The sequence below is a fragment of the Zeus faber genome (assembly GCF_960531495.2).
Source record: "Zeus faber genome assembly, chromosome: 16".
Taxonomy (NCBI): domain Eukaryota; kingdom Metazoa; phylum Chordata; class Actinopteri; order Zeiformes; family Zeidae; genus Zeus; species Zeus faber.
In genome coordinates this window covers 27,900,512-27,913,011 of record NC_137202.1, presented here as the reverse complement: position 1 = coordinate 27,913,011, position 12,500 = coordinate 27,900,512, and the positions used below count along the sequence as shown (strand labels likewise).

At 45.5% G+C, this 12,500-nt stretch overlaps 1 protein-coding gene across 1 annotated transcript in view; it reads right to left on the bottom strand.

The window, feature by feature from the left end:
• Positions 1-252: 252 nt before the first annotated feature.
• Positions 253-12,500, bottom strand: part of kcnk12 (potassium channel, subfamily K, member 12) — a gene marked incomplete at both ends in the record, with an annotated part of 17,891 nt that continues 5,643 nt past the window's right edge. Inside the window, one exon of the mRNA XM_080016884.1 lies at positions 253-1,127. Within this exon, the coding sequence (XP_079873010.1) occupies positions 253-1,127 (875 nt within the window). The remainder of the gene's footprint in view (positions 1,128-12,500) is intronic.

The following is a 12,500-nucleotide window of genomic DNA, read 5'->3' as shown; positions in this document are numbered from 1 at the left end:
ATGCTTCCCGATCATCGCATGGAGCTCTTAGCTGACTGCTTTTAAAGATGAACAGATGAATGTATCTTCATGGAATCGTCACCAAAACCAAATGTGGTTTATTCCAACTGAAATGACTGAAAAAACATGCATATCATGCGTATCAAGGGAGGGAATCACAAATCCATTTTATAATCAAATTATTTTGGTCTATAAGGTTTAACATCAGGCTCTGTGATATCAAGTCACCTTCTTCTACTTTACACCGCTCCACTACCTGGAGTTACTGGTTTCGGCCAGTCTGTTGTTCATGATGCCCAGTGCGCCCACTCCGCCCGAGAAGCCGTTGTGGCGCGAGCTGCCGCACACTGTCCTGGGATACCCATTGGCCGACTCGGAGAGTTGCTTCTGCATGATGGCCAGCGACACCTTGTTGGAGGCGGTGAGGTCCTTCATGGAGATCATCTCCCCCGAGAGCCTGCGCCCCTCCGTGTCGCTGTCAGCCGTCCTCCCGAAGCGCCCCCTGCGGCTCCGGGAGCCCGGGCGAATGGCGTTGCGTCGGCCGAGGAAGGCGTTGGCTTTATTGCAGCGCTGGCAGAACAGACATCCCATCCTCTGCAGGAGCCAGTTCAGCACCTGCTTGATGACGATGGAGATGACGTTGAACAGCGAGTAGATGCAGCAAACTCCCATCAGCATGAACAGGAAGTTGGCGAGCCGGTAGAGCGTCTGGTACTCGTAGGCCGCGCTCTGGCTGCTGACAAAGTCCCCGAAGCCAATGGTGCTGAAGGTGACGAAGCAGAAGTAGAGGGAGTCCAAGTAGGACCAGCCCTCCACCGGCGTGTACATGGCCGAGGCGCAGCAGGAGATGGTGATGGCCGACAGCCCCAGGATCAGCATCACGTGGTACACCGAGGGCTTCCAGCCCGGGAAGGAGTAGGCCGAGAAGTCTTGTCGGATGCCTGGCGGGAGGAGCCCGCTGTTCCTTATTCGCCGCTCCCTTACGGCCTTCATCACCACGGCCAGCAGCGTGATGATGCGCTCCAGGAAGAGGTTGAAGAAGAGGATGGTGGCAGCGCAGCCCAGAAGCCCATAGAAGATAAGGAACACCTTCCCCGCCACGGTCACGGGAGTCGTCATTCCAAACCCTGCAAGCACAGAGAGGAGTGCATCAGACAGACAGGAGCTATTCAAACTATCAGAGGGAGGAGTCCCCATCGTTCCTGGTTCTGGGACTCGGCTTTCCACTGTAGCATGTAACACTTGAACATGGAGAAGGTTGAAGAAGAAATGAAGCAGAAAGAGAGAGAAGCCCAGAGCCCTGAGGGCGGTGCTGCCTGGTCCTGCCTCTGCTTCTCTGGGTGTGTGAATATGAAATGCTGAAACTCTGTGTTTCAGGATGCTGCATCATTATCATTATGTTTTATTATTCCTTTCACCGTCATTGTTTCACTATCATCAGCCACCCACTGTTCTCCAGCCGTGTGTCTGTCTATAATAAGCACTACTTTACAGCCTTAATAGTATAAAATACTATTTCAATTTTACTATTTTTACTTTATGGTTATTTTGTATTTTTGTGTTTTTTTATGCACATTTTCAACCTTTCTTCTTGGGGAAATGTCCAGCAATGTCCCTCCACATAAATATAGTTGTATCGTTGTCTCTTCTCTGTCATTTGTCGCCACAAGGTGGATCATTCATGAAGTAGAATGAAGCCGCCAAACAGCAGAAGGTCACATGATGTGGATCGAAAAGCTGCAGGAACAGCAAAGAATCTAATTAGAATATCCGTAAAGCTACTGGATCAGTACAGATTATGGTTATCTAAAATCAATACGACATATGGAGGTAAACACACATTCAGTGGAAAAGAGAGGGAGTGCTTTACTGATGTGGACATGCTTTTAAATGACACTAATAACAGCATCAATCCTGAAAGCCTGACATTAACATAAACCTTTTTCCCGATAAGTGCTGGAAAATGGTCCTTGCAACTGGCCATTTTTCTTTTCCATGTTGTAATTTCCTGTATTTAGACCCATAAACACAAGCACACTGCGGTGTCTCCACAGAACTGAGAACAGTATGTTTGTCAAGCATTCTGTTGAAAGATCACGTTTACTTTCCTATCGAGGTTATTCGATTTTTCCATCATGGCCTTCGTCCGTTTCTGTGTTGTGGGACCGGGCTCTTTATAACCAGGCCTGAGGGTCAGGCAGTAAATGACATTAATAGCTGCAACACCGCCTCATATAAGCTTCTTTGACCTTATATTTCAAATTAAAAAACCCTCCCCAGTGTGTATGGTGTTGACATGGCTGCTCATTAGATAAGAAGCAATGACGATGGTCCTTCCACCCGCGGAGCAGACGCAGAGCGGGGACACGATGCGGGGAGAACAACACGAGGACACCGGGAATGTGTTCATCTGGCGGCGCTGAACGGCAGCCAGTGGGGCAGAGGGAGACGCTGGGACGGAGTGGAGGGTTAAACAAGGGTTATGGAACCCTGAATTTAACAGCCCAAGACCTCCCCAAATACTTCATAAGCTCTGCTCTGAGCTCCGGCCTTGACTCATTTAATTTCGGCAGAACTTGATGAGGCAGGAAATCATGTGTGCTAATCCAATTCTGCCAGAGCTGTGGGGGGATTCCTGTTCATTAAAACCAAATAAAGCATTATCAACCCAACGTGGGAATAATGTGACACACGATTGGCTAACGATGGCAGCACACATAATTACACACAAGAAAGTAATAGAAATAGTGCTGCCATAAACAGTTCATTCGATTTTGACAGCTTTAGCAGGAGCAAAAGTCCCTTAAATCATTATCAGTCCATGTGAAACTTAGAGACACTGAAAAGAGAAATAAGAGAAATCAACCCAAATGTTCTTTGTAAAGCACTGGTCGGGTTTTAAAAGGGGCTGTAATTACCGCTCAACATGGCAGCAGATGCAGAGCATCAGGGAGAAGCAGTTTAGTGAAGCCTCAGATGGACTGGAACCATTAAGGGGACGTACGGGCTCAGTACGTTCAGTACGTCACACATTACAAGGATCACACCGTTCAAACCACATTTTCCAGTCAATGTAACACACTTTGCAAACCAGTTCTAAGTGAACCAACAGAAAAACCCATTCACCTAAACGGGAATCTGCAGCATGAAGAGGTCAACACGTCAACAGAACAGCTACAGAAACACTGATACAGCGTAGCCTAGTCAAATACTCTTAATTTGAAGGAGTGATATTTGAAACATGCAAATAAATTCTAAAAGGATATTTTTGTGAGGACCCCAATTGGAAACTAGACGACACTCCCCATCAGAGTTCAGATGTATAGCAGGCATTACAAAATGTGTTAGTATCACACTCGGATCCAAAACAACTTCCTTTAATTCCTTTAATCTTATATTCCAACAATATAAGATCGAATCAGTCAGGCCCCTTTCTAAATCACCTTTAGCATCACACAACCACTTATTGTTTCCACATGTTTGAGGATAGAAATAGGTTTCTGTCGAGCGTGCATTGATCCTTTTGGAGGGAAACTCTCACTTCAAGGTCAATGTTCTGAAATAGCACGAAAGGAGCATGGATCTGAGCCTGAGGAGGAGGAGCACAATACAGACCTGTACGATGCAACCTGCATCGTACAGGTCTGTATTGAGCACAATACAGTGAGCACAAGGTCAGAGCTCCAGATGCATCATGGGATGGATCATGCACCTGACACAGCCTCTAAGCTGCAGTGGCCAGAACAAATGGGAACTCAGAAAGTGGACTCATATTTACCATCGCAGAATACATTTTGAAATGCTTTCATGTAGCTTTTCAAGCTGCATGTTGGTCTAGTAAATGGACAGTATATTGATGCTGTGAGTACTAAGTACTACTACTACATCTGTGTAATATTGTTCAGCAACCTAAGAACGGTGGCATTGTCGTCATCTAGCCTCGAAATGATAAAACACACATTTCACAAAAAAATGCATTTGAAAATATTTGTTGGACATAAAAAAACTAAAACTAAACAACCGATTCTTGAAATAATGAGATTGATATTAATGTTTTTAAAAAGAGCTGTACACACAATGCATGCACCTTGAACTGGATTCCAAGGTCACTGTGCTTTGTACGACGTTCCTCAGCCAACACCCGAAACCTTAGTGACTGATCTGAGACCAAAGATCAAAGCTGCACAAAGTCTGACTCCTTCCCCAGTTTGCATTTGACCTAATTCCAAAACAGACTCGCAGCCAAAACCAAATGTATCATGGGAGCGGAGCTTTGAAGAGGCTGAGCAGCAGGAAAAGCCACACAAGCCCAACTCTCTGATGTGCCTTTCTGTGACCAACAGGAAAGAATTAGTCACGGGTCTGTAGAGGGCCACAGGGGTCTCCAGAGGGCTGCAGGTCCACAATAATAATAATAATAATAATAATAATAATAATAATAATAATAATAACTTAAATTTGTATCGCGCCTTTCAAAGAACCCAAGGTCGCTTTACAGGAGAGGGGCAAGGGGGAGGGGCAGATTAAGGTAGAGAGGAACAAAAAACAAAACAGAAGAATATCTAAACTAACTAACTAAGGCGGAAAGGCAAAGGTGAAAAGGTGGGTCTTGAGGGTTGTTTTGAAAGTTTCCAGGGTTGGGGCGCTAGGGATTACGAGAGGGAGAGAGTTCCAGAGGGTGGGGGCTGCCACTCTGAAAGCTCTGTCCCCGAAAATTTGTAATCTGGTACGGGGGACGGACAGCAGACCCATGTTTGAGGACCGCAAGTTCCGGGATATATTGTGCTGGTGGAGGAGGTGGGACAGGTATTGGGGGGCGAGTCCGTGAAGGGATTTGTATGTGAGGAGGAGGAGTTTGTAGGAGATGCGGAACTTGACCGGGAGCCAGTGGAGGTGGATGAGGGTGGGGGTGATGTGCTGCCAGGGCTTGGTGTGGGTGAGAACCCTGGCAGCTGAGTCCTGCACATACTGGAGCCTGTCCAGGGCTTTGCTGGAAACCCCGGACAGGACTCAGTTTCAGTAGTCCAGCCAGGAGGTGATGAAAGCGTGGATGAGGATTTCACCCACAGAGTCTGAGAGTGAGGGACGGAGACGGGAGATGTTTTTAGAAGGCGACTTGGTGATGGATCTGATGTGAGACTGAAAGGAGAGGGTGGAGTCCAGGATAACACCCAGGTTGCGAACCCCGGAAGATGTTTTGATGGAACAGCCGCCGATGAGGAGGAGGAGATCTCCAACCTTTGGGGCCACAGCCATGAGCTCTGACTTTTTGCTGTCGAGTTGGAGTCGGTTTGTTGTCATCCAGGTTTTTATGGCATGAAGGCAGTTGACCAGAGACTGTGGGAGGAGCAGAGTGGATGGTGAGGTGCTGAGATAAAGCTGTGTATCATCAGCGTAGCAGTGGAAGTCGAGACCATGGTGACCAATGATCTGGCCGAGGGGGAGCAGGTAGATAGTGAAGCTACAGAGGGTTGCAGGGGTCTACAGAGGGCCATCGGGGTCTACAGAGGGCTACAGGGGTCTGTAGAGGGCCATTGGGGTCTACAGAGGGCTACAGGGGTCTGTAGAGGGCAACAGAGGGCCACCAGTATCTACAGAGTGCTGCAGGGGTCTACCAATGGCTGCAGCGGTCTACAGAGGGCCATCCGGGTCTACAGAGGGCTGCAGAGGTCTGTAGAGGGCCACAGGATCTGCAGAGGGCTCTAAGGGTCTACCAATGGCTGCAGGAGTCTACAGAAGGCCACCAGGGTCTACAGAGGCCTGCAGGCATCTACAGAGGGCCACAGGGGTCTAGAGAACGCTACAGGGGTCTACAGAAGGCTACAGGGGTCTACAGAGGGCTGCAGGCATCTACAGAGGGCCACAGGGGTCTAGAGAACGCTACAGGGGTCTACGGAAGGCTACAGGGGTCTACAGAGGGCTGCAGAGATCTACAGAGGGCTACAGGAGTCTGTGAGTAATCCAGAGGGGCCACGTGGTTCTGTAGAGGGGCCAAAGGGGTCTGCAGAGGGGCCCCACAGCTGAGGAAGCAGCAACACACAATGTCCACACAATGTCATCTTCCCACCATCTGCTGAGGAAGTACCAGGATTACAGGGAACTTCACAATAAAAGGCACAGCAGGACGTAAAGAAACAGCGCTGCCGACTCTAATAATCCAGATGGATGAATAACTTTTTGATGATACACTATATTTAGATTTTTTTGTCAATCACACTGTGATTCAATGAGTCTAAAAACTTCAATAAATACCAAACACGCCTCCGGACTATAGCAGCAGTGATAGCCCTGACGCGGAGGATGGACCTGGAAGCGCACAACACAGACGTGGCGTTAATCGACTGGGTGGTGCACGTCGGAGCAGATAATCAGTGTTATTATGCTGCATGAGCCTGGACAGTAATTACAAATAATGGACTGTGCAGATTATAATGGAACATGGAGCCCAAACCAGTGTACGACCATTAGAGCAGGTCGATTCTTACATGAAGCTCCAGACAATAATAAATCAGGTCTGCATGGGTCTGAATTCGAATAAATCTTGAGATGAAAACAGCCAAGGTTACAGCGACGGGTGTTCAGCGACTGGAGAAATAATTATCCAAAATGCCCGCTACTTGATTCTACTGGAAATAAAACATTCAGCAGTGAATCCAGTTCCGTTAACACTCTGGAATTATTTTCTCCTTGTTTTCGATTGTTTCTTGCTATTTAATTCATTGGCACTGAGTGTTGCGGGTGCGACGGATAAAAAACATTATTGACTGGCATCATCTTGATGGAAGTATTGTCAGGAAAATGTGCTTTTGGAGCCGTTCCAGGAGATGCTTTCTCATCTTCTTCCACTTGATTGATTTGAAAAAGCTCAGTCCTTGTTTCTCTACAATGTCACGGCAGTTCCACTTTGTACAGAGAGACAGAAAACTGGTCAAACAAGATTAAAAAGTTCATTACTGTCCATTTGCATACATGGATACAGCTCTTGCTCCTGCGTGCTCAGATGGTCTGCTCCTCAGGGACAGTGTGTCTCTCTGTCCTTGCTCTTTCTATTATCTGCTGCTGAGTCAATATTTGAAGCTCCATGAAGCTCTTTGTGTGGCAGAAGGTAAACACACCTGTCCGTGGTGGTTCCATGCCCTGACTCAGATCAGCACGGCAGATCACTGTCCTCACAGAGTTCACGTCTTATCAAAATCCAAGTGACGGTGCAGATCCTGCTGCTCCATGATGCTCCATGATGCTCCATGATGCTCTATGATGCCCCATGATGCTCTATTATGCTCCATGATGTTCCATGATGCTCCATAATGCTCTATGATGCCCCATGATGCTCCATGATGCTCTATGATGCTCCATGATGCTATATGATGCTCCATGACGCTTTATGATGCTCCATGATGCTTCATGATGCTCCGTGATGCTTCATGATGCTCCATGATGCTTCATGATGCTCTATTATGCTCCATGATGCTCCTCGATGCTCTATGATGCCCTATGATGCTCTATGATGCCCCATGATGCTCTATGAAGCCCCATGATGCTCCATTATGCTCCATGATGCTCCATGATGCTCTATGATGCCCCATGATGCTCTATGATGCTCCATGATGCTCCATGATGCTCCATGATGCTCTATTAGGCTCCAAGATGCTCCATGATGCTCCTCGATGCTCTATGATGCCCCATGATGCTCTATGATGCCCCATGATGCTCTATGAAGCCCCATGATGCTCCATTATGCTCCATGATGCTCTATGATGCTGCGTCACCTTCAGATCTTCAGCTCAGCAGATCAGTGTCAGTTAAGCAGTGTCAGTTACTGACAGCCTCAGTAATCCTTCCATCCATCCATCCACCACCCATTCATCCATCCACCATCCACCATTCATCCACCATGCATCCATCCATCCATCCATCCATCCACCATCCACCCACCATCCATCCATCATCCATCCACCATCCACCATCCACCCACCATCCATCCATCCATCCATCCACCATCCATCCACCATCCATCCTCCATCCATCCATCCACCATCCATCCACCATCCATCCATCCATCCACCATCCATCCATCCACCATCCATCCATCCATCCATCCATCCACCTATCCATACATCCATACACCCAAACATCCATACATCCACCCACCATCCATCCATCCACCATCAATCCCTCCATCCATCCATCCACCCACCCATCCACCCATCCAGCCCATTAGGGACAGAAAGCCTGAGTGGGCCCCAGTCCTTCACGGGTTGTCCTGGGAACACTGGGAGCAGATTCCAACCCAGGTCTGTCCCCTCGGTTATGATCTCACATTCGAAATGTGGTGACGTTGTGCAGTCGCTCTGCTGATCACAGTTTAACAAAGTCTTACATTTGATGGAGGAAACGTGTGCAGTGTGAGGCTTCTCCACTCAAACAACCTCAGAACATCTTCCCTCTGTGCCAGAGGCAATCGACATCGAAGAACTTGAATAGTTTGGCTGAACATCAGACGCCGGGGTGCTGGTTTGAAGGAGCTCTGACGGAAAACCCTACGCCGGTGACTCAACCCGCCCAAGAAGCTTCTGATCCCCGAGTTTGTCCAGGGAAAATGACGAGTGGACTCAACACCGAGTGTCTCAAAATGCTCGGAGGCCTTTTTACATTCAGAGGATGGTTTGACGCCCCTCCCCCATCCTCCACCCTCAGTTCAAGATCATCTGACAGATTTATTTTGCTGTTGTCAACAATTTGTCCCTTTACACGGCGACAGAAGCATTGAATTGAGTTGAACTGATTTCCGGGTTGAAGGAGGACGAAACTCAGACAAACTAGACGCATCTCAATCCCATTTAGTTGTGATCTCGTGATTTGGGATGAGCGTGTATGTGGGCGTGCATGTACAGCATTGATGAGGTCGCCTCATTGTTCCTCTAATGAAGTCATCATCATGATTTTAATGATTTTAATTGATGTTCTCATTCTCTCTTAACGTTCAGCGAGCAGTGAACACGGGTGGATGAACACTAAGTGCAAATTTGCAAACCAGCCTGGAAAAGGAATGTTTTTTTAATCTTATATTACACAGTTAAAGCATATCAAACTGTACATATAACAATCAATACCCTGATTCATCTACGTTTAAAGCATCAGGGTCATTTTATTTAGCGCTCACTGAAGGTTTGCGCTGTGGTTTAAGTCTTAGAAAAAATATTTTAATATTCAAATAACACAATCTGTGGTTGGCCAGATGGATCATACTCGTTACTTTTAGCAGGAAAAATAAAAAGGTTTTGTTTTGAAACTAGAGCAGAAAATCCTGAGGTTAATCACGTCATTTCCCTCGTTCTCCTTAATGCAGCACGCGTCCACCATCTTTTCTGTAATATACTATAATTCGCTTTGATGAAAATAAATGATTGTATCAAAGGAAAATCCGAAATGAAAATAAGAGTTGACACAGGTTGTCCAGAGCGTTTTCGTGTAATTCATGCTGCGAGCGTCTCTTCTCGTTAACAAATTCCCCTCTGCAGAAGATGAAGGATCAGCGAGAATAGTTTTTATTTATTACACTTTATTAATCCCTCAGGGGGAAATTAGGCCTCTGTATTTCACCCGTCCTATACCAAGGAGCAGTGGGCAGCCACAGTGCAGCGCCTGGGGACCAACTCCAGCTCTTTTGCCAGTGCCTTGCTCAGGGGCACCGGCAGGAGTATTAACCCCTAAAATACATCTTACAGGATGTTGATAATTTTGCGAGGAAACCCACACAGACATAGGGGGAACATGGGAACTCCACACAGAAAAGGACCCGGGATGGCCGGGACTAAGAAATAGACAGATAGATGGATGGATGGATGGATGGATGGATGATAGAAAGATAGATAGATTGATAGATAGATAGATAGATGGATGGATGGATTGATAGATGGATATATATATATATAGGTGGAGGTGTAGACTGGCTAGGGAGGGGTTATACAACACTGATGCACTTCTTGCTCTCAACGTCTGCAGCATGAGTCTGGACCTGCTGCTGCAGCCGCCCACATGCACGGACCCAAATGCACGGACCCACGTGCACGGAACCACGTGCTCACATCCATCCACGGACCCACATGCACGGACCCACATGCACGGACCTTTATTAATCAATGATTTCTCACATTTTTAACCCAATAAGTAATTTGTTTTGCTGCATTTTATAATAACCTATTATTAATGAGTTATTGTGAGAATTACTACATTTTATGATGAATACATCAATAATTCGAGGCATTTTGTAATAATAATGAAATTGCTGTCTTCATGTATATCAGATATATATAGGCACCACATGTAACAACCAATTACATTTTTTAATATCTTATTTATTATAAAATGCCCAAACTTATTACATTTTCAAAATGCTGGTGTAATTATTACATTATTAACGTAATATTTATTACATTTTGTCCAGTTATTAAAAAATGCAGAAGGCCTACATGATGTGTTGTTGCGCATCGCTCCATCACTTCACAGACCATGTTATGGAGCATTTCACGATGACTTAAACTTCCTTCATGGAACGGACGGGAGAGAGATTGGAGTGTGCGGGTTCAACTCCGTCCAGATCAGGAGAAGACACTCCGCTTTTGTGTTTATTTTGTATAAATATGTTTTAGAAGGAAAGTTTTATTATTGTTATTATTTCTTGGGCAATTTATTTTTTTATGTTTATTTATTCATGTGTTTTTGTATAATACACACAAGACTCATCTACAATGCAGATGAAGTACATCATGAAGCCTGTGTCTTATGCTGTATATTCAGAATTCTGCATATTTATGTATTTTATACATAAATATTTATTCTATTTACAGGAACGTCCATTTCTTAACTTGAGAGAGAAGAAACATTTTAATTATGCTACTGTACACCTCTCTCACAAAACTAACATTTGGAACAGAAATTCGTGAAAAACTGGAGCAAAATTTGAAAAACTGTAACTCTAACTAGAATACGTCATAGAAGGTGTTTTACCACCACGGAGAGTTCCAAGAACCGTTGGAGGAATTAGGGCTGGGCAATAAAACGATCTAGATCATTTTAATGATAAAATGTTCCACGATAACGATGAAAATTTATTTTATTTTACAAATTAGAGTCCGTTGTCCTCTACCTTCAAAGACATGACACGAACAGCTAATCCTAAAGCAGAGAAACAACGTGACACCAACAGCCAATTGTACAGCAGAGAAACAACCATGTGATATTAACAGCCAATCGTACAGAGCAGAGAAACAACCATGTGACACGAACAGCCAATCACACAGCAGCGAAACAACCATGTGACACCAACAGCCAATCATATAGCAGAGAAACAACCATGTGACACCACCAGCCAATCATATAGCAGAGAAACAACCATGTGAAACCAACAGCCAATCGTAAAGTAGAGAAACAACTATGTGACACCAGCAGCCAATCATAGAGCAGGAGCCAATGCTTCCTCCACTCTCTCCCCAGTTGGGCAGCACGCGGCGGCTCTTCCTAAAATGGCAATTTAACTGGAACTCACGCTCCTCCCAACCTGCTTTGTGACATCATCATCAGTCTCCAGGAAGCCATTCTCCTCTTTCCATTACGACGCAGAGGGTGAACAAGTCTCCTTTACCTTCGTGTGGATCTTGGTGCACGGTGCCTGGCTGCTTAGTACTCCTTTCTGCTTTCCTTTACATTCCTCTCCACTGGGATACAGATACATCCAAGTACATGGAGTAACAACACAAAAAAAGCCCCAATTACCAGAGATGTGGTCTGGAGTCATTGTGACTTGGACTCAAATTGAATTGAGTCACTGTTTTGATGACTTGCAACTTGCAAAATAAATTGTCTTGGTTTGTGTTCACTTTCATTCACTGAAACTTGAAGTAAAAAGACCAGCAAACAAAAAGGTTTTATGTTTGTGTTTGGTCCCCCTCACCTCATGTTGAGCAGACGGACAGATGTTGTCAAACAGTCAGATGTTGTCAGACAGACAGATGTTGCCAGACGGACAGATGTTGTCAGACAGACAGATGTTTTAGTTCTCCATGAATGGTGCCATCGTGCAGTTTGACATTTCTTTATCAAACACAAGTTGGTGTTTACAAAGTTGTAAACAAGGGACTGTGTTTTCTTCTCTTGGGTGTTAAGCTGTGATTGGTCCACGCAGCGCCACGCCCTCCATGTTTGTTTACATTGGCTCCCACGTGCAGATGACGTAAAGCAGGGTGATTCCACATATTTCCTAAAAGCAGTTCTGCCGCTGATTGGCAACATAGTGATAGAAACGGTATAAAAACCCGACGGATCTCTGTCATTATTTGACTTTGAGTATAATAAACCAAAAAACATTGATTATTTATCCTGTACTTGTCTGTTTTACACTACTTTGAAGCTACTCACCAAAATAAGCACAAAAGTATGACGAGGCATTATAAATCCATCCATGTTTGTTTACACTCCTGTTTAGACACAAAGAGATGCCG